General features: G+C 51.4%; 1 protein-coding gene and 1 long non-coding RNA gene across 3 annotated transcripts; one reads left to right on the forward strand and one right to left on the reverse strand.

The window, feature by feature from the left end:
* Positions 1-68: 68 nt before the first annotated feature.
* GATA2 (GATA binding protein 2) lies at positions 69-19,700 on the reverse strand. Of its 2 annotated transcripts, none has more exons than XM_051983347.1 (6): positions 19,382-19,700; positions 9,783-10,232; positions 8,314-8,934; positions 6,219-6,364; positions 3,427-3,552; positions 69-2,650 (listed from the first exon to the last, which is right to left on the reverse strand). In XM_051983347.1, exons 2-6 carry the CDS (start codon positions 10,009-10,011, stop codon positions 2,351-2,353), a joined length of 1,422 nt encoding a protein of 473 aa, XP_051839307.1. In that variant the 5' UTR covers positions 10,012-10,232; positions 19,382-19,700; the 3' UTR covers positions 69-2,350. The 2 variants fall into 2 exon arrangements, with proteins under 2 accessions (XP_051839307.1, XP_051839301.1); XM_051983341.1 differs by lacking the exon at positions 19,382-19,700 and adding an exon at positions 10,930-11,009.
* LOC127553000 (uncharacterized) lies at positions 11,265-13,818 on the forward strand. Its single transcript, XR_007951641.1, has 2 exons — positions 11,265-13,170; positions 13,383-13,818. It is a non-coding gene; the product is annotated as an uncharacterized LOC127553000 (long non-coding RNA).
* Positions 19,701-21,896: the final 2,196 nt, after the last annotated feature.

A 21,896-nucleotide genomic window follows, 5' to 3' on the forward strand; every position in this document is an offset into this window, starting at 1 on the left:
ATGCCCAAAGGGCCCAGGGGCATCAGGGAAAGAGAGATCAACCTGATCTCACAAAATGGACCCATTGATCTCACAAAAAAAAAAGAGGATTTTATTGTTCTTAGCAGTATTCACTTTGAAGGAATATGAGGATAGCATACACTTTTTACAGACAATATATAAATGTTGTACATAATTAACAATAACTTAGTTCACTAATCCAAAATAAACAAGCAAAATAAAAAATAAAAACAGAAAATACTGCAGATTTATTTTTTTTCTTATGCTGATACAAGTACAAAATAAGTTACTCCCAACTGTGGTGTGCCCACTGTAGCGACTGATTATATTGCACTCTGTCAATATATCACTGTATCAGGACAAAATCTTCTCCGCCCCTCACCACCCACCCCAAGCCCCACCTCGTACAGATTATGTACAGCTGTACCATGGGAAGAATCCAGACAAACACAGGACCAATTTTGTAGCTCAGTACGACACTACCTGGGCAACAGCTCATCTGCCCTCATCTTCAGGAGAGCATCTCCCTTCTACCACTGGGAGGTACCAATCCAAGAGAACCCCTTGTGCAGGATAAGATCCTTAACATTATTAGCCATTCTAGAAAACCTGGCCCAGGACACCCCCATGACCAGGGGCCATCTTCCCCACAGCACCAGGATCTCTCTCCTGGGATGCCTCGGCAAGGTCAATCCCATCCTCCCACACCCAGAGCTGAACCACAACTGGACCCTGTTGCCTGTGGATTCCCTTCTTTGCAAAGTGCAGCTACCTGTCCAGACAGAGACCAGAAAACCCCAAAGACAGAGAAAAGCAAGCAGACCAACAGGAACAAAGCCAGGAAGCCTTCTCTCTCCCCTTCCGGTCCCTGGCTCTCTGCTCTGTTGTAGCTAATGCTTTCGAATTACAGAGTTAGGAAAAAAAATAGGAAAGTACATCCATTTTCTTAAGTTTTATTTCCTTCTTAGCAGGACTTTTGCAATAATATACAATTGGCTTGATCCAAAAAGAAATTAAAAAACAAAATAAAGATCAACTCATTGGTGAGTTAAGCTTATGCAGTTTCCTATCCCCTAGCTGGGAGGGGAGAAGAGAGGCAATTGTAGTGGAGAAGGAAAAGAGGGGTCAGCAGAATAGCTAAGTATGTACATGGGGCTAAGCCTGCCCCCGCTGCAGGGGCACGGCTCCCACCAGCAGGAGGACACACTTCACACTGGCCACATTGGGGTTTATGTCTAGTCAGAGGAGGACTTCTTTAGAGGGGTTTTTTTTTTTTCTCTCTTTTCCTTTCCAAAACAACAAAACTCAGGTCTTGGGGGAACTCTTCCCTTTCCTCTCCCTCTCCTCAGGGTGTTTCCTGCCCCTGACCCATCCTTCCCTCCTCAGCCTCAGTGCTGGCCATTTTGTGATTGTCTCTCCCTCCCTGGTGGGCCCCAACTCTGCTGAGCTGACACGCTTCCCCTGCCTTCCTCCCGTCTCCTCTGTGCCAACCTTTCCCCTCCAATATTACCTCCTAGGCTGAAAGGAGAACAGAACTCCTCTTCAGAGACCAGTGAGTGTGCTCTATATCCAACTGAGGTCCCATTTCTGAGGCTACTAGAACCTAACCTACCCACCTCCCAGCCACCCCTGGGGAAGCAGATTTAGGATTTTCCCCCCTTTGAGGGAAGGTGAAAGTGCCCATCCCATCCCATAAGCTAATGGACTGGGCTGCTAGATCAAATGAGGCAGGTTTCCAGTTGGTCAATTTTTCTTCGTCTGAGACTGCCTCCCCCCAAAGGGTATGGGGGTGCAGAACATGGAGGGGAAGGGTTCTTGCATCAATGGCTGAGACCCTTGCAAAATCCCCAAGTCCTTGCTAAAAACAAGAACAAAATAAATTATTTTGATACCTTTTTCCGTCTTCGTTTTTTTAACAATTAAGGTTCCTTTTCCCCTTTCCTTTGTATCAAGTCGTCCTATTCCCCCCAAACAATTGTCCACGACAGAAATCTGGCTAGCCATCTCAGACCAGTTTATGAGATTCACAGTAATAGCAGAGAGGCCAGAGGGGGGAGGAGGACAGGCATGGAGGGCTGTGGGGAACGAGGGAGGGAGGAGGCTTTGGGGAGCCCCAAGCCAGGACTGCCAGGCCCATCTGTGGGAGTGACACAGGCAACGTTGTCTTGGTTATTATCCCTGAGGGAGAGGGAGGGGAGGCTGCCCATCGCTGCCCTACCCAGAGTTCAAGCCCCTTCTGGAGCCCTACTCCCTGCCTCTCCCCACTCCCACCCTGACATCGAGGTCTGTCCATCCATTCTTTCTGTCTGTCCATGTCCTGGGTGAGGCCCCCGAACCTGGGCTGCTGCTCTTAGCCCATGGCAGTCACCATGCTGGATGGGTGGGGGTGTCCAAAAGAGATGCTCGAGGAAGGGTGGATGGGAGTGGGTGTGGGCAGGATGTGTCCCGAGTGGCTGAAGGGGGGCAGGTGGCCCATGGGGGCCATGTGGCTGGCCAGGGCAGCTGCGCTGAAAGGGGAGGACTTCTCCTGCATGCATTTGGACAGTTCCTCAAAGCACTCGGCACCCTTCTTACTCTTCTTGGATTTGTTAGACATCTTCCGGTTACGGGTCTGAATGCCCTCCTTCTTCATGGTCAGTGGCCGATTCACCTGTGGAATAATGTCACCATCATGTTGTGCTTGGGCAGGTAAATCCCTCACCCCTCTGTAGAGGGACGGTGGATTAGACTTCCTCCCACTCCCACTCCCCAACTATCCCAAATGATAATCACTTTGGATCCTCGATAAAGATGGGTGAGTTTGGTTCTTTCCTCTGTTCTTATCGTCTCACAAAATGTTATGGATCTTAGATGGGGAGCAGGGGTGAGGAGGGAAGGACCAGACTGGAATTAGACAATCCTTGCTCCCCAACACAAAACTCTACTTTTCTCAGGGGGGAAAGGGAAAAGCTCTACTTTGCAACCACCTTTATCCTTTACAATCAGTCAGTTTTTGAATTGTAGGGATTTTTTCTTAGATTTCAAGAAGGGCTTTATAGAGATCATTTCCTGAGATCCAGCAAGAGAAAACTAACTTGCTCCAAATCACACAGGAAAGCAGGAGAGCAGGGATTCGATCCTAGACCTTCCTACAATGCACAATAACAGTTCTCTTTCTATTACCACAGATGCCCGCCGCTTGCCCTTCAGACCACCAGTAATTCTGCCTGTAGGAAGCTTCTCGGGTCTCAATCTCTTGCCATTGGAGCGGAGGGCTTGGGGGAGGAGGAAAACGCAGAGACTGGATCCCTCCCGACAGCTTCCCAAGCCAAGCGGAGGAGGCAAGCATTGTCAGGCTTAGGAGACAGCATCACTCTTCCATCAGCAAAGAAAGGCCGGGGGTCCCTGGGGAGGGGGAAGGGGCGGGCGGGGGTGGGGCACACTCACATTGTGCAGTTTGTAGTAGAGGCCACAGGCGTTGCAGACGGGGTCCCCGTTAGCGTTTCGGCGCCATAAGGTGGTAGTGGTTGTCTGGCAATTGGCACAACAGGTCCCAGCTCTCCTGGCTGCTGACTGGGGGAGGGAAGAGGAATAGATGGTCAGGGGGAGGGAGCCAAGTTATCCTGGCCCTCAATCTACCCCCACCCTCGGCACTGCCAAACTTTCATCCAAACTCCCTGCCCTGGAAGAGAAAAGTTAGAATTATATAAAATTATTCAGAAAAATCTCAGAGCTGGAAATGATCTAAGTTTGAGGTCATTTCACCAAATCTCCTATGCCAGTCAAGGCCTGGAAAGGAAATGTCCAAAATTACATGGTATACTTCCAGCAGAGTGGTCCCCAGGTGGAACACCGATCCCCCACCCTTTCTCCTGTTTTGATAAAGTACTTTTCTTTAGTGCCTAACTTTGGAGAACATATTCAGGCAATCCCGACTCAATCCTATCCTGACCCTTAAACGCCTTCCTTGAGCCCCCTGCCCTTCCTCACCTCACCCTTCATATGGGCCTAATAAAACAGTCTGCCCTGCCTCCAACCCTCCAGAAGCTGAAGAGAAATGTCATCCATACAACTAGAAAGACTCCACAGCCACAAACACAGACCCTGCCCCAGGACCTCCCCTACTCCTCAACCACCCCAGTACACTTGAGGTGAGATTAAGAACTGGGGGTGGAGAGGATGCTGAGCCTCTGCCAGTGAGTTTACATTTTCAGATGGTGGCCCAGTCCCTCAAGCCAGAGGACAACATCAACTGACCTTCCTCAAGACAATCAAAGCATTTCAGAGATTAGTAAAGTGAACACCCAACCTCCTCATTTAACTGACCAGAAAACCCAAGCCAAAAGTGACCGGTAGAAGGTCAACTAGAAAAACAGTAGCCATGTTAAGATGGGAGCACAAATTTCTCAAATACCCATTCTGTGGTCTTTAAATTGTACCATACCAAAGGGAAAGGGGGTGGGGGGGGAATGACAAAAATAATTAATAGCAGAGACAACCCCCTCCCAAAAGAGAATAATATAAAAAATGGCTGCTGGGCCACACCCCAGCCTGAGGGTATATGTGGGGGAATGGGGACAAAAGGGGCCAGGGAAAAGTTTCCTACTCTGGAAATTCAGATTTGAACTGAAAAGATGAGTTAAGAGTATCACTTGCCTCCCCCAGTTGTCAATTCTGAAAACAAAATCTTCTCCCACCCGATCTCCCAGCCAGCCACAGGCCGGGAGAAAAACTGACAAAACAAGTTCCCCCAACCCCTCTCAGTGAACCAGGCTGGAATCTTCCAACAGAGGCTGCTGGGCCGGGAGGCCGGGAAGCAGGGGGCTTATTTGCAAATGCTTTTCTTGTTTAACACATTAGCCTGACTGTCACTGTAGGCCGGCTACCCAGTCTTAGCCCTAAGCCCCAGCCCTCGCCCCAGCCCCAGCCCTGCACGGGGCCCTCATCCTGAACTCACACACTGGCAGGGGACATACAGTCAGATCCCTCCTTCCTCTGCTTTTCAGGAGGAAAAGCGGCTAATTAAGCAGCTGCATAGCTGGAATTCTGACTGACTAGCTGTCCGGGACAGCCGGCCTGGGTCCCTCCCCCACCTTCACCCTCCAACCTCCCATCCCCAGGGCTCCAGGAGGGGGGAAAGAAAATGTCCCCAAAACGGCAAAACGATTTAGGTCTCATAAATCACATCTCCCTGAAAAAAATATATTTATTATTCTTAGCATTTTACACATTATTTGCAGAGCGGAGGGTATTAGAAATTTCAAAACAGCCCAGCAAGAGGCAAAGCCCAGCCTAAGAGACACTCTCAAAGCTTGCAGAGTCCGGATACAGATACACCAAGTTTCCTTATCTTCAGCCTGCAGATGTCCGGATAGGAAACTCTGGCCAGGAGCTTAGAAAGGGCATTTAAAAAAAAATCACTCAAATGAAAATACACAGTATAGGTGACTCCATGGAAAAAATAATAAAGGGAAGGTTTTTTTGGTGGTTCGGGTTTGCCTGTGAGTGTGTGTGTTTTAAATAAGCACCAGGAATTGTGTGCCCTGTTGGGAAGCAGAGTGAGGGCTGCCCTGGGCTATGAGAGAAAACGGCTTCATGACCCTATTTTTAAAAGTGAAATAGAGGACATGTAGTTGGACCCATGGAAGTCTACTGGGACTTACTAGGGGGAGTGTGCTTAGTCACAATAACCCCTTCATGGCCGAAGAGCTTCTTCGAATACTTAGAAATCAGCTAGATAAATACTTTTTTAAAGGAGCCACATATTGTCTCTCTTCCACTAAATGCTTTCTCAGCCTCTGGCTCTTAGATAATTGGGATTGTGATCTAGGAGAGATTAATATGGTGTAGAGATAGGAGAGTCCAAAAGCCCTGATTTTAACTCCAGCTCCGCCATGTGTGACTTTGTTCAAGTCACTCACCAATTTGGGGCTCGGTTTCTTTACATGCAAAAAATGCTAGAAATGATTTAGATCCCAACTTTTCATTCTATGACGTCTTGATTATTATCTCCGACATTTGAATTTTAAGTTTGCAAAGCAAATTTGGATTCTTAAGCAGCTCTGCTTTTTCCTGGCCCTCCCCTCTAGTGACCCGTAGGCCAGATCTACCTACTCTTACCCTGGCCTTTCCCGGGTTCCAGATCTCCCAACGATCCTACCCACATAATCTCTCTAATCTCTCCATCCTTCCGAAAGCGTACCAGCTCCAAAGAGAGAGAGGGCCATGTAGCCACCTACCAGTCTCCGTTTGGGCTTGATGAGCGGCCGGTTTTGCCCATTCATTTTGTGGTAGAGACCGCAGGCGTTGCACAGGTAGTGGCCGGTGCCATCCCTTCTCCAGAGTGGGGTAGCTGTGGCCCCGCAGTTCACACACTCTCTGCCCTCTAAATGGAAACACGGAGACACCGGGTGTCTTTCTTTAAAAACAAATTCACAAAAGTTTTTTACCCCAGGGCATTAATCCCAACTTTCCCAGGGATGTGGGAGGGGGAGTGTGATACCTCTCAGCATTGTTCCTGCCTACAAGTTAAGCTTTAAGGTAACATAAATCAAATGCTGTACTCTTGAGGTATGAGACCAAAAGGGAAAGGAGAGCAAAAAAAGAGAACTTCCCACAAGAATGGAGTCCTTTAGACATTCAAAGAAATAAATCCATCTGAGAAATAGCATTCCCAAATATATATAGTCATTCCAACTCTGTCCATTTCCCTCCTGCCTCTCTTTTCATCTCTTCTATTTATTCCAGTTTTTCTATACCAATGACTCTTATTCTCTTTTTCCTTAAATCTTCCTCTCTCAGTGGTTCTGAACTCAACCCTTAATTTCTCTTGATTTTTCTTTAAGAAGAAGAATCATATCTACATAAAGGTATTGCTAATATATATATATACACATATATATGTATATATATATTACCAATGCTCATTAACTAGTTGACACACACACCCTTACATAAATGGAGGGAGTCTCCGCACCAAGAGTTTCTCACCTCCAATGACTCAGAAATTCAGACCATTCGGTTTTGGAATAGCCTAAACTTGACCATTAACAAAAACACCTAAATCCAAATAAAAATTAAAAACCTACCCTCCCCAAAACACACCCAAATTATCACAATCTATACTGGGCCCCTCTGAAGCTAAAATCCAGATTATGCCTGATTGTTAACAGTGGAAAACCTTCAGTTCTCCCAGGGCATGGGACTATAAGGAAGAGACAGTACAATTGGGCTGAGATCTGGACCCCAGGAAATTCCTTCAAATACAGTTTATGCAAATAAGGCTGATAATAGGATCCAAAAAAAGCTTTTTTTCCCCCCAAGCTATGCGGGTCCAATAGGTTAGTCCAAGAACCAGAGACTTTTAAAACTAACTACGTTCTCTCCAACTTAAAAAGGCTTTTCAGAAGGAAAAGGAGGAGGCAGGTTAGTCCAAGAACCAGAGACTTTTAAAACTACGTTCTCTCCAACTTAAAAAGGCTTTTCAGAAGGAAAAAGAGGAGGCCAGAGGAGGGATCTCAGGAAGTTACATCTCTTTAAAGCCCTTTGTGGTTACCTCTTCCAAGTCGGGCCCGACTTATGGGGGAGAACCCGGTGGTATAATCTGATCTCAGACCATAGGGTGTTCTACCCGGCTTAGACTATGCCACTGGGATGGAGAGGACCTGGTTATTTGATTGCTTTAGAAAGGGACTTTCCGGGGAAGTGAAGGGTGGACTCTGCAAAAGACATGGGCAGTGCTGAGATCATTTAACTGAACTCATGTAAGAACAATTTAGGACCTTCGGAGTACACAGGTACATAAGATCATATTCAGGATATTGAGGTACTGGGAGGATCTCTGCTTGGAACTTTGAATTGGAGTCAAGGGTGTTGGAAGATTGGGCTACACAGTCTCCTCTAGAACGAATGTATTAAAACTTGGAGACTTCTCCAGGGCAGGGATAAAAGAAGAGAGGGTTTGGATTGTGTTTCGTTTTACCCAACTCTCCCAGAGGCCACTTTCATTTTGGGGGAGAGGGAGAGGATTTTAGAAGATGACTTTTCTCGACACTTTGAAGTATCAGGACACTATGTTTCAAGAGAGAGGTGCATGTTGGGGGGCTGTCTGGTTTGAAACTTTGCCTAACTATTCATCCCAAACAACATATGTGCCCTGGCTATGGGCCGGCTACGAAAGAACTCTGAGTCTCCTCCGCACCTCCAACCAGGCAAAGTCTTCCAGGCGCCAAATGCCCCATCTCCACCCCCCAGCCGGCGGCGCCAGGGCTGCCTGCAGCTAGGGAAGGGGTGGGGGCAGGGAGGCAGGGGAAGGCTGGGGAAGGGAAAGCTTACCTGAGCAGGAGCGGGCCTTACTGCGCTGCTTGGGGGTGAAGCTGGAGGCGGGGCCGCCCAGGAAACCGCCCGGGTGGAAGAGGTTGCCGCTGTAGTCGTGGGCAGCGGGCACATAGGAGGGATAGGTGGGAATAGGGTGGTGCGTGGATGGCTGCCCGCTCATGGAAGCCAGGCTGCTTCGGAGGGGGCTGCCGCTCTCCATCTTCAAGCCGTCAGACAGGGTCACTTGGTACTTGACGCCCTCCTTGTCCTCTGGCCGGACCCCTCCCGCGGATGAGGAGGCAGGCGAGGCCGCGCTGCTGGCGCTGGGGTCCGGGGACACCTCTTTGGGCGGGGTCGGGGGGAAGCCGAAGAGGTGCGACCCGGAGTGGGAAGCCGGCGTGAGAGAGGAGACGGAGCCGCCGCCGCTGGCGCCGCTGCCTCCGCCGGGGTACACCGAGAGCGTGCCCGGGCCTCCGGCTGCCGATGGGTGCAGGGGTGCCTTGGAGAAGGGACTCACGGTCCAGGGGTTGTGGTGGTGGGCCGCAGCCGCCGATAGCGCCGCTTTGCCGCTATCCAGCCACGGGATCCCGGGGCTGTGAAGGAGGTGAGGCCGGCACATCTGGCTCCCGGTCAGGCGTGCTGTAGAGGGGGAGGCAGCCATCGATGGGGGTAGGAATCACAGACAGTGCAAGGAGACCTCCCGAGACCCCCAAAAAACAAGTCAGGGGACGCCCGGGGAGGTGAGAAAGAGCCCAGGATTAAGGAGTGGAAAAGAGAAGCTAGGGCTTAGAGGCGTGGGGAGAGAACAGCAGAAACCCGGCTTCTGCGCCGATCACACACAAAAGTACAACTACACACAAACCACACAAAAACACGCTCCCCTCCCACCACCCTCGAAGGATATTGTTATTAATCCGAGACTAACCCGGGAGAGAGGGACAATATGCTGGAGGAAGCGGGGGTGGAAGACTGAGAGGGGAAGGAAAGTCAGCGAATGAAACCGCTACCTCTCCCCCAACAACTGCCCTCCCAAGAAAGCCTCCCAGGAGCCTAGGGCAACCGGAGGGATTCGGCAAGGGAGGTGACAGAGAGGTCTCTCTCCCCCACCTCTTCCCTGCCCGATGCTCCCTCTGGTCGCCCAGCCCCCAAAATTATTAGCGATTTCGATTCGTTTTGATTTCACATCCGGGAAACGGACGTGTCTAGTTTCTAGTTATATGCCCAGCTTCTCGGCCGCCCTGCGTCCCCACCCACCTCTCCACTCCCCCCTTCCCGATGTCCCCCTCCCCTTCGCCGTCTTTCTAGGGTTAAATCTACTTCCCCTTTTTCCTCTCTCCCGGAGGCACAGCCAGTGAAACTAACTAGGAAGCCGGCTGGCCAGAGTCACTTTCACACTCCGCACCCTGAACTCACACCACTACCATTACTCCCCCCACCCCCAGCCTTTTTCCCTTGGCCCTCGCCCCTCTGGCCCCTCAGGAATTTACCGTGTGCCTGGCTGTAGGAGACTCGTGCTCGGGCATGGGCCGAGTTGGCATAGTAGGGGTTGCCCTGGGAGTCCAGATGATTGAAGAACACGTCCACTTCATCTGGGGGCAGCAGCTGCGCGGGTTCCATGTAGTTGTGCGCCAGGCCCGGGTGGTGCGAGTCCGGATGCTGCGCGTTGAGCACGGCGTGATGGGCCATCCAGCGGGGCTGGTCCGGCGCCACCTCCATGGTGCCCTCAAGGCCCCACTCTTGGCCCTTCTTGCCGCTGCTGGGGTCCGAGAGTCCCCGATCACAGGAGTGGAAGGGTCAGGAGAACTGCCCCTAGCAAAGCTGAGAGCTGAGTCAGCTGGGCTGCCGCTGCTGTCGGGGTCTCCGGTGCCGGAGTAGAAAGTGGTTGCCTCTATCTGGACGCGGAGTGGAGTACGGAGCCCGGAACCCGCACTCACCACCTGCGAGGGTGGGGGTGGGGGAGTGGAGAAGGAGACACTGGTTAGAGTCCAAAACCCTCAGTAGCTGAGGGACAGAGACTCTCTCCCCAAGTCCGTTGCCCGGCAAGGCAAATCCCTCAGTCCTCCCGGAGAGACCAATTTTTTTTTCTTCTACAGAACGATGTTCGGGTACGGTCCAAGATCCCGGCCTTCCCTAAGAGGGACAGCCTAAGAGAACTTTCTAAAAATGAGAAGCGATCCCCCGGGGAAAAAAATAACAAAAACAAAAAACCCTAAAACTTGGAAGTCGGGTCCTCCTACCCGCCTGGGATGAAGGCTTAAAGCGAAAGAAAAGTGAAGTTTAGTTAAAAAGCTAAAATATCTTGGATCGACACTAACATGGGGAAAGAGAGAAAGAGAGAAAAAGAAGAAATAAGCTTTAAAATACTAGACAAGAACCAGAAACCGTGCCCCGACGAGGCCAGAAAGGAGACGGGGAAGCCCGGAGAGCTGATCCAACCACCCTTCCGTGGCGCCTCAGAGAGAATTTAATCCCAGCTGTAAACGAAGCGCTGGTGGGGGGTGGAGGGGTAGGACGGGACGGCAGGTTATGGGAAGAAGGCTAGGGGGCCAGCGCCGGGGAAAGAGTGTAAACTCGAAGAGGAGGAAGAGGAGAGGAGGGGGAGGCTGAACCGAGAGGAGGGAGAGAGGCTCTTACTCAGAAAGCAAACTCCACTGACTCTAGCCTTTTTTGTAACATCCCCACAGCATCATCGTCGGCGGCCCTGGCGCCAGCAGGACTCCCTTCAGTGGACATAGGGGGACGCGCACGGCTAAGAAGCTCCAGCCAGCCAATCAGCGGCGTCCGCTGCCCTGCCTCCAGCTGCCATTGGCTGGACCCCAGAAACTCCAAGCTTCTAATTTACTCCAAATATCTTTGAGAGACTAACCCGCCAAAGGGAGAGGAGCTCGACCTCCCCCACCCGCCCTCCAAAACTTTCCCCCTCCCCTATACCCTTAACTCCCCTCCCCCTTTCACTTTCGCTCAGGTTAAGGCGCCGTAAAGGGTGGGGTGGGGGACATGTGAAAGCAGCTGCTGCCTAGGGGGTGGGAGGGTGATGACCAGGGCAACTTGGGGTGGGGGGAAAGGCGGGAACAAATGTTGCCCCTGGGTAGTTGTGGCTTGGTTTGGTGCACTGAATCGCTGTGGGCCTCAAGGTGGACCTGGCCAACCGGCGAGTTTTGTTGTGTTTTTTTTTTTTTTTTTAAGAGGGTGTACCCACCTACAAGGCCCAGATTTCGCAGACCCGAAGGCAGGCCAGCAGGCCAGCCCCTGGCGACTGGCGGGGAGGGAGACGCCGGCCGGGCTGGGTTGGGCTGGGCTGGGGCGGTATTTCCTGGGGGGCCAAACGGTCGTCTTGCCCCAGGGCCTAGAGGCGTATCCAGTCCCCAGGAAAAGTGCATTAAGGGGAGGACCTAAGTACCTTTGGATTCATTTCTTTCCCTCTTCTCTAACCCTAATTTTGCCAGTTCTGCCAGGGCAAGGGCATCTCTCCGCACATAGGCATTTTCTTTTACCCTTCTTCCTGAATTCAGGCTAAAGACTCCAAGCCACTGTAACAGGTCTATCGCAGATAAGCCTACCCAGCCTAGTGGAAGCGGGGACAAGGATTTTGTGTGTATATGCGCGTGGGTGGCATTTTGTTTGTGTTTTTCCCTCGGTGTAAGTTGGAGTTTAGACGTGACCATGGGAACTATCATCATGGGGCAAAATTTTTGTTGAAAATAACTTAAACACCCATTACCACCATCCGCTTGCAAGACTGGTTGAGGAGGACAATCCCTGCTCTTAAAACTTCACCTTTCTGGGAAGAGGAGAGTTCTCAGGGCCATTTCGCCTCCCAAGCAATTTATCAGCAGAGTGAAGGGTGCAAATACCCAGAGACAGAGAGAGTGGGAACAGGATTGGGGGTGAAAGTGGAGGGTTCTGGAGACTAAGTGACCTCTACTTGACAAACACCCAGAAAACAGGTGCCTGGCAGAACGCGAGCGGGAAATAAGAGGTTTCTACTTTCTTTTGAGTTACTTGCTAAAATCTACTTAAGTAGAAAGATCCTCTCCGCAGGATATAAATTCTAAGAACGTGAAACCCGCATCTTTAATAGCAGAAGCAGGAGGCCCTGCTCAAATCAAGTTCTAGGTAGGCACAGGGTGGCTGCCAGAGAAGGGAGTTCTAAAAGGGAGGATGGTCGAGAACAGGATAGCTAGGTCTCTGGGTGGGGGTGGGGGGGGCGGCTTTGTGTGGCGGACCGGGTCGCGGGGCCCGGCTCCACTAGCCTTCTCCGAGGGTTAGGGGAGGAGGGGGAGGGGGAGGAGAAAGGGGTGAGGAGGGGAGGGGGCGGCCGCAGGATTGACAGTCCGTAATTGGGTAACTGGAGGCGGCTTCTCCCGGCCGGGCGGCCCCGCCACTGAGACGCCGGGCCCCTGACGTCACCTGATTCGCCAGGAAATGAACTTTTTAATAATCCGAGAAGGAAAAGACCCTGAGCCCTCTCACCCCCTCTGCACCCGGGACCAACCGTCCGGGCTCCCCGGTGCTGGACCGAACTTTCAAGAACACTTCACCCCCTACCAGGGCCCCAAGGGGCCGGGTTCCGACCTCTCCCGTGGTAAGGAGGCGGAGGCGCGTGACACCAACATTTGTCCCACTTTCCTTTCTGCAATTCGGTTTCCCCGCTAGGTTTGTTTGTCTGTCCAGGTAGGGTGAGGGGAGGGAATCTCTGCAAGAAAAGATGGAAGATGGAGCTGGGTAGCCTGGGCTCTACCGTGGGTCGTAGATTCCTCCCCACCCTCAGATCCGCTTCCTTAGCCCAATGCTCTCCTCCCCGTTCGCCGATCGCCGCTGGCGGCCTCAGCCCCAGCTGGCCCTAGGACCGAAGGTCAGCAGAGGAGAGCTCGGGTGAGTTGGGGACCAGACCAACCGAGACGCGCCGCAAGTCCCTGAAGGCGTGGATCCCGAGAAAGGAACAGCAGTCACGATTACCGGGGTCCGGAGGTGGGATGCAGTGGGAAGGGGAGGAAGAGGAAAGGGAGTAAGAGGAACGGAAAGGTAAAAACATTTCGTGCCTCATGCCTCTTCCATCGGACTTCCTCAAGTCTTGCTCCCCATAGCTGTCTTATCCGGGAGGTAGAAAATGATCCGGAAGGTTGGGAGAAGCAAGAGGAACTCAGCCCGAGCCATCCCCAGTCCCTGGGTTCTTGCTCCGGGAACCGAAAACTGGTCTGAGGCGGAGAAACCCGGCGCCAGTAGGTGGGACACGTTTTCGGGCGGTCTTAGGCTGCGGCCCCCGGGGTCAGAGCCCAAGAGGTCGCACAGCGGGCGGCCGGGCAAAAAGCTGGGGGGGAGGTGGGGGGAGAGAGTTGTTTGAAATTATTTTTCCTCTTAGAGTGACGCTGGCGCCTTCTGGGGAAAGTTTTTGTTGCAAATTCTAACTACCATGGCTCCAGGGGGCCAACATTAGGGCTTCTCCGAGAACTTGCAACCTTAACTTTCCGCAGATGATAAAAAAAATAAAAATAAAACGAGCCCCCTTCCCTCCCCAAGAAATGGTTTTCGTCTGTCTCTACTGTTTTTCTTCTCTTTTTCTTACTTTACCCACAAAAGGAGGAAAAGTAGGATCCTGGGATAAAGATCTGGCCGAGTCCTCCACCTCTTGGGCCCAGGGAGAAATTCCCCACAGAAAAGAGAATAGAATAGGATTATTTTGATTGAAGCCTCTAGTCTCTTGCCTGTTAGCATCTTCCCCGGCCACCCCCGCCCCCTTTCCTTTTTTGCTCGACTGAAAAATCCTTCAAATGCAAGTAACAATGTTTTCTTGCTTTCCCAAAACTGGGAAGCTAAAGATCTCTCCTCCAGTGTATAGGTCCAATCGCTTTATTGGACTATGACTCAGGCTGGTGAAAAAGGGGGGACAGGAGACAGCCAGGTCCTAGCTACTGAGTAGGCTGCAAGGCAGAAAATCTACAATTATTTCCCCCAAATTCTCAAATATATATATATATATACTTTTAGAATCAATACAATCTACTGTTTTTGTCATCAAAAATCATAATCACTTTTTTTATAACCAACATCACAGTTCCGATTTTTAAAATCCATGTTGTTCTCTTGTTTATTATAAATGACACCGGATTCCCTGCTGTCAAATTCAGTATAACCAGTTCGCGGTGTCGTCGTTATCACCCTTTATGGAGCGGTCCTCTCTAGAGGCTCACAAATAAGGGGGGAGGCAAGGGGGATCGAATTTAATTACCTCGCTCAACCGAACGGAAAATAGCCGGCCCTTGACTCTTTACGGACCCACAGGCTGTCGGAGAACACGGCTGGTTAAACACTTTCCGTCATGGCTGGCGCCTCACTACAGGAACCCCGGTCCCCACTGCCTACAGTACGGGCCTCAGCCTTCCCCAGGTCTGGAACCCGGCTTTGCCCTTGGAGAAAACTAAGCCCTTCTTCCTAAATTCATAAAGATTAAGGGTCGGAGAGACACTGAAGTGATACCAGAGACAAAATGACTTTTCCCTTTGAAACTGCAACCTGTCTCTAAATTGTGGTTGAGTCCTGCGTTGTATGCGGGTTAAGCTTGGTAGAAGGGAGAAATGCTTCCTGAATAATAAGGTAAACCGAGAGTCCCGCTAATAAGCTTCGGTAAGGCTGTGTGAGAGAGAAATCGAGACAAGAGAGCTGGAAATCTGACTGAATGCAGGAGCGGTGATTAGAAATTAAATTAAATTCTCCAGGTAGAAGGAACTAGAAACTGCACCGCACTGCACTGCATTTAGCATGGGCAGTAGGGTACTTAAGAACTGGCTTTTAGGAGGTACCAAGGTAGAGATGAGCTTATTGGTTCCTTTGATCAGGAAACTTGTTCTGATAGTGTTTTCCTATTTTGGGGGAAGAGAAGAGCGCTTTGAAAGGTGTTTGAAATCGGACAGCCCGTTCTTTCTTTGATTTGATTGACAAGGGCGATCACATTCGTTAAAGGGAAACAGAACTCAAGTAGCAAAGTACTTACTGGGAGGATTAGAGCTGAAAGGGGACATCTGGTATTGAATTTAAAGAATAAAAATATCTTTAACAAAGTTACTTGAAGAAACAGGCAATATGTGTAAATAACCGTTGTGTTTTCACTCTTATATGTGACATGAACCTGGGTATGTATTCACATGCTCTCATAAACTCCCAAAGATCCAAGCCTTTTCTTTAATTGAAGGTTTTTACTGACACTTGAGAAAGATTTTACACTACTATCTTTGCGATCTAGAGGACCAATAAACCGTCCCTTTCCCATACCAAAAAATAAACTATTCCTGATGGTTTCCATCTTAAGAAGCGAAAGAACCCCAGGCTAGGAACTCGCAGTCCTCCGTACAGGGTTTGGATCACCTAGCCTACTCGGCGTGGGCCACAACGCTGTAAGGAGAGCGCCCTCCCCCAGCTCAGTCCGTACAGCGGTCCTGGCTAGCCCAGCTCAGCTCAGTTCCCGGGAATGAAGACGCATTGTTCAGCTCCCAACCCCGACCACTTTGCTCTTTGTTTAAACTTCACTCATCCTGAGGCAGCCCCACTGGGACCATAAGTTTTTCCTCCCTTTGTAACCCTATTCTTCTCGCCTTTTCCTATGGGCAGCTAATTGGTGCTGCAATCAAACCGAGAAGGGAAGAGAGAGACAGAGGGGGAAAAAGAGAGAGAGAGAGAGAGAGAGAGAGAGAGAGAGAGAGAGAGAGAGAGAGAGAACGAAAAGGGAATTTTATTAGCCCTGACAGACCATGAAGATGATTCTATATTCACAACGAAGTTTTGGCAGTTCTCACCAGTATCTGCGGATTTTCCGCCCCCTCCCAACCTCACCCCTCGTCCTTTGACAGCATGGTTAGTCCCTATACTCACGGCTAGGTTTCCACGGCAGCCTGAACCTGCTGGGGGCGCAACAGGAAGGGAGAGGCAAAGGACCTCGGGTGGACCGCGGGCTGCGCTAAGATGTAAATACCAGCAGCTCTGCAGGGCCTCCCCGCTCTCCCGAACTGCAGCTGCCCGCAGGTTCCCAGTTACCCGGGCTCTCCAGGAACAGAAAGAGAAGCACGTATAACTGGCGTCAGATACCTACGTTCTCTCTGGCTCTCTTCCGGGTTTATTTCAAGCTGCCCCCTCTTCTCAGTCCAGTAAGGGCCAGGCTGGATCTCTCCTCACGTACCCCACCCCCTTTATGCCCTGAGAGTTCAGTGATGGATATCCGTGGCCCGGTTAGTCTCCACTGCCACTAACCAAGGCCCAAACACTGGGGCACCTCAAACTTTCTCTGCAGCAATTAGGACAGTCCCTAGGCTTTCTTACATCATGGACACAGTTGCTCCCTCCCTTGCAGATGTGCTGTTCTGGGCTCCCTCTTAAGAGTTGGGGTTCCCGCCCTTGCCCAAGGCTGTAAGCCATGGACACCACTAATGGCCACTAATAGGGTTATAAAATGACAGTGCCTTCTCAACCGCAAAGACCCCATTTAAGCTATTTAAAAGGGTCAAATAAATCATCTGCAATTTACCTTGTTCAAATCTGACCGAGGGGGTGGGTGAGTGGGGGAGGGAGAGCCTGCAGGTCTGGACTCTGTTAATCCCTTAACCTAGACTCTTTCCCCCAGCCACTGTGGTTGTACTCTTCCCTGTCTCAGTCCCTTCCCTTGGCCCAATGGGGGCCCGAGCCTTGAATTCGCCTTGACAACTTGTAAATACGTTTGGTTAACCTGCAATTTGTTTGCAATTTGTCAATCAGGCGAATGTAACAGTGTCCAGCCGTGGAGGCTCGGCCCAGAGGCCTGCTTGGGAGTGTCTCTCTTGCCCCCCCCCTCCCCTACTTAGCTTCCCCCTACCTTAATCGATAGCCGCTGAGTTCTGCAACTGCAAGGCCAAGGGAGGCTCCCCAAACTTAGAGCCTGGCAGCTTCAGCAGCAGAATCTCCTTACTGTTTTCGCCTTATAATTATTCACTTAGGGCCAAGACATCGATAGAGTCTGGTCTGTAACCTTTTCGATTATCCGGAGCCCGATATTGATGTTACTGAAGGCTAGCGCTAACCCCCCCACCCGGCAGACTGGGCCCCTGGTAACAATAGGGACTGGAGCGAATCGCCAGATGTTTCTGGTCACAGGAGAATTCGTTTTTTCCGATGCAACGAATTCCCAGCTGTTCCGGGAAAGTGGCGGCTCCCCCTGGCCTTGAGGGCTGGGTGTAGGAGCTATAGCCCCGGATTTCCCAAAGAAGACTACTTTTGAGGGATCCTAAGGCTCATGTCCTCAGAGGCTGAATTGATTCTAGCACCTCGGCTTTCAGGGTAAATTTACCACTCCAATGCTTGCCAGGGTTAAGACTCAGAGAAATAGCGGGGCCTTGGAATCAGCAGGTATGTAGAGACTACCTCAATTCCATCTCCAGATGTGTCCATCAGGGCCCGCCATCGAATATCACCGGGTGGGTTGGCACGGGCAAACAATACCTCTCTAATAAATCCCCCTTAATCAAGACACAAACTTGGGTCACAAATTTTTCCTCTCTGGCAATTTCTACCTCAAGTCCCCCGAGCTGGTCTCATTCTTATTGAAATCCCCTCTAAACGGATTCCGGCTCAGGCGCCCGACTGAGAAGGGGGAGACCTAACTCTTTGCTCCCTCCCGTCGCACCCCACAGCAATGAAGAATAAAAGAGAGGGAGGGGGGAAGGAGCCCCCAGAGGCTAGTGGCCTGAAAGGAGCCGCCGGGTGCAGCGGGAGAAGGCAGAAAGGAACGAACGGGGTTAAGTCATGCAAAGCCGAATAAGCCAGCGCACGGGACCCAGGCCCGGCAGGTGCAAGGAGAGCCAGCAACCAGGAGGGCCTGGGCTCCCCAGGACTGCACTGTCGCAGCCACACGGAGGGGGAGGAGGGCTTTGAGAAGGAGATGGGACAAAAGAGGGAGGGGGCCGGTATAGGGGTACTCGGCTGGAAGGAGGCAGGCTACAGCCACAGAGCTGAAGCCAGCCTCGGTGAAGGCTTTAGTCCTCCCTAAATAGGTCACAAAGAGGATATAGTAAGATCCACTGGATCCAAACCCTTTATTCACCCTGTCCCCAATTTCCCCAAGGGGGCAGAGATGGCAGCCCATGACAACTCCCAGGCTGGGGCCGTGTAGGGGCGAGGTTACTCTCTGCTGGGGTGAATCGAGAAGACCTCAGCGGAAGGCCTGAGTGCGGAATAAGTGTCCCAACCTATCCACGCGTCCACTCTAGACACCCGCATACAGCCCTCCCTAGCTAAATAATCCGAGGAAAAATTTGCTCCCGAGAGGCCCAATTCCTGCATGCCTCTGGTCCCTGCCAGCTGCCTCCTTGCTGCCGGCTCGACCCAAGGACTTCCCCTCTCACTTTGGTTCCGCAGTCTGGGCACTTAATTTTACCTCTAGCTCGAGACCTCATCTCTTCCCGGATCCTTATTTTTTTGGAATTGGGACCACAGGCCGGCCAGGGCCTGAGGGAACTGTGCTGGGAAAGGGCCCACGGGCACGGATTCTAAATCCCTGCGCAGAAAACAAGGCCGTGCACAACGAGAGTTCCGGGCCATCCAACAGCATATTTATTTAATCGGAATCTAGCACAGCGTTTCAGGAAGAAGAAAAAAATTGACTCGGGGGGAAGGGGAATCTCTACCTCAGACAGCTAAAAACTAGGCCGGATCTTCTTGCCCGCCCCCCTCCCGCTTCATCCCTTACTCCTGGGGTCCCTGTCCCAGAATTTGGGCGCCGTTTCAGGAATGTGTGGCTCCTCCAGCCCTGGCCTTCGGGAACGGAAGCCTCCAGTTCCCAAGCTGTCCTGTCTCCTACCCACCTCCACTCCCACCCTGCGCGATCTCAGCTCGGAAAGAACGCGGGCAGCGGGGCTCAGGGGCCCGTAAGAACATCGGGCCTGGGCTCTCCTCGGCTCCCAGAAGCCCTGGAGCTTGCAGTAAACGTCCCGAGCTCCCGAAGCACAGAGCCACCCGCAACCCGCGTCTTCTGCACACCTGTCCTTTAACTAGCGCCACCCCTGAGCTCCCAATGTCCCCAAAGCGCAGCTCTCCTTCGCCTGCGCTCAGAACTCGGTTGTCCTACCTCTCGCCTGGGCGCTCAGGCCAACGTTGTGCGGAGTTCCCTTTGCGGGGCTTCTCGGCCGAGGCTGTTAGCTCCTGCTCCCTCTCCAGGGGCCTCCCCGTTGCTCCCCTGGGTCCCTGTCGGCCGCGGCCCGTTCCCAGGAAGCGCTGGGGGTAGTAGCCCAGAGCGCCGAGGTTGCCGAGATGCTGCGGCGGGTTGCTGGCGGGCGGCTGCACGGGGAAAGGCGCCACCCGGCCAGCAGAGGGGTTGCCAGGGGAGTGTGTTGCAAACTGGCAGAAATGCTCCCGGCTGCTTTTCTCTCAGTCCGTCTCCCCTGGACGGCGCGGCGCGGGAGTCGGCGCGTGTTTATGTACACAATGAGCGCGCCCGGCTCGCCGCCTTCATTTGCATGAGGACGATCTTGCTACAAGCCCGCCGCATTGTCCGCCTCGTGCACCTTTTGTTATCGGGCTCTGTCACAGGCTACGCGACTTGACTTTCATATTTAAAAATGAATTGATATTATAGCAACAACGGAGGAGGAGAAAGAGAGAGACAGACAGACCCGGTGGGAGAGCCAGGCAGCGAGCAAGCCAGAGGCTCCAAGCTCCGCAGAAGGCGAGCTGAACCCTGCTTGCTCGACTTTCTCCTTCCCTTGGCCCGCGCCTCCGCTTCTTTCTATTTATTTCGACCCCACTTTGAGGGGGCGGGGAGGGGAATTGGAAGGGAGGGGGGCAGAGGCTCAGTTTCCAATTGCCCTCGGTAACGAATGCCTTTCCAGAATCTGCCCATTCCAGCGGTTGGACTCTGCCCTGCTCCCCCCCACCAGAGAATCTGTCACATACAGACTTTGTTGGGGAAGAAAACCCTCTGGACACGCACAATCTCAGTGAAGTTTGCACACACGTAGAGGCATAGATCTATCCTACTCACATGCCCAGGAACACGAACATCCGTACACACATCTATCTGATCACACATTCTCGTATTATCAAACATAAGGAGACATGGGTGTGTAAATATGTATACAAATGCAGTCTCTCCACAGCTTCACGGACATTCATTCACATATTCACAAAGACACATCATATTCCTGACCACATACTTTCCACAGACCCACATATTCCCACTACGCACCTAAATGATAACACAAGCACGCACACACACGACCACACAAAAACCCAGAGACACACTGACACATATACGCAGAAATGGCGACATTGTATCGGTGATGTAGTCATACCCATAGACCCATGGGCATAATTCACAGGCACTGCTACATACAGTCAGACAGTTTCACGCAAAACTCACGAATTCTTTTCGGTGGGCCAATGAGTTTGGATCAAGTGGGGGCATCCCTCTCCACACCACCTCAGTTAGCTAACTGTGGGGACCCTCACCTGAGGAGAGGAGGTGAAGAATGAGAATAGAATCGATAGATTAGTGAAAGTTGGGGGCGGGAACGATGTTATTTGTCAAAAGTTGTTTCGTGTTAGGCAAGGGGTTGATGGTTGAGTGTTAGGGAAAGGGATAAGGACGAGGTGACTGGATGAGTGTAGGCAAAGGGATAATCCTGCTCCTCATCTAGGATTCACAGTCAAATTGGGCAAGAGTTGTGAGCAAATAACCCGCCTACCTGAGCCGGAGCGTCTGGTAGTAAAGGGAGTAGAGACCCTTTAAGCTGGAGAGAGAGCATGAAGCATCTAGGGCAGACAATTACTATGTAACCCTTATCATTAAGAAAATACACAAATTTCCACACGCAAGTGTAGACACGCTCCAAAAGAACGGAAAGGTGGGACTTCGCCCACTTGCCGATGTTCTTTATGCATTTTTCTAATTATGTTTGTTAGCATGCCGTGTGTGTGGCTGTATGTTTGCATTTGTGTATTATGCATATATCGTGCGAATCTCTTTGTAATACATCCTTCTGGAAGACTGTGTATTTTGTACATGCTTGTCTGTCTTGTGTGTACACACATATATATGCATCAGTATAGTCATGTCTTTGTGTCTGGGTCCAATGCCTCTTTCTGTGTCTGTTTAACCGGGTCTATATAAATGTGTACATGTCACGTATGTGTATGGTATATGAACGTCCACTCATGAGACCGACAACTTTATAAAAACCCAAACCCTGGGGAGGAGAAAAGTTGAGCAGTGAAAGAATTACCATCATAATGGTGGCTAAAAAAAAAAATTGTGACCAAAAGCCTGAGGGAAAATATATTTAAAGGCCCATTTCGCTGGCATTTTCTGTCTTTGTGATTCGGTTGGGGGAGGGGGAGGGTGTTAGATATGCCGCCGATAAACCTTATCTGCAGCCACCAGCACATTTCCAAAATAACTGCTTTAATTAGTCTTCAGGACTCGGGACTTCGGGCCCCTGAAGCAGAGGGACTAGGCTCGGCTGGACTGGGGCTGGGAACCTCGAGGCTCATTCCTTGCCTGGGCCGGCTTCGCTGGGTCAGAACCAGGGTGTGCAGGTGGAGGGAGAGAAGGAGCAGAGAGTTCTCCTTACCTACCCAACCCCGCG

Source organism: Antechinus flavipes, chromosome 1, assembly GCF_016432865.1.
Source record: "Antechinus flavipes isolate AdamAnt ecotype Samford, QLD, Australia chromosome 1, AdamAnt_v2, whole genome shotgun sequence".
In the NCBI taxonomy this organism is placed as follows: Eukaryota; Metazoa; Chordata; class Mammalia; order Dasyuromorphia; family Dasyuridae; genus Antechinus; species Antechinus flavipes.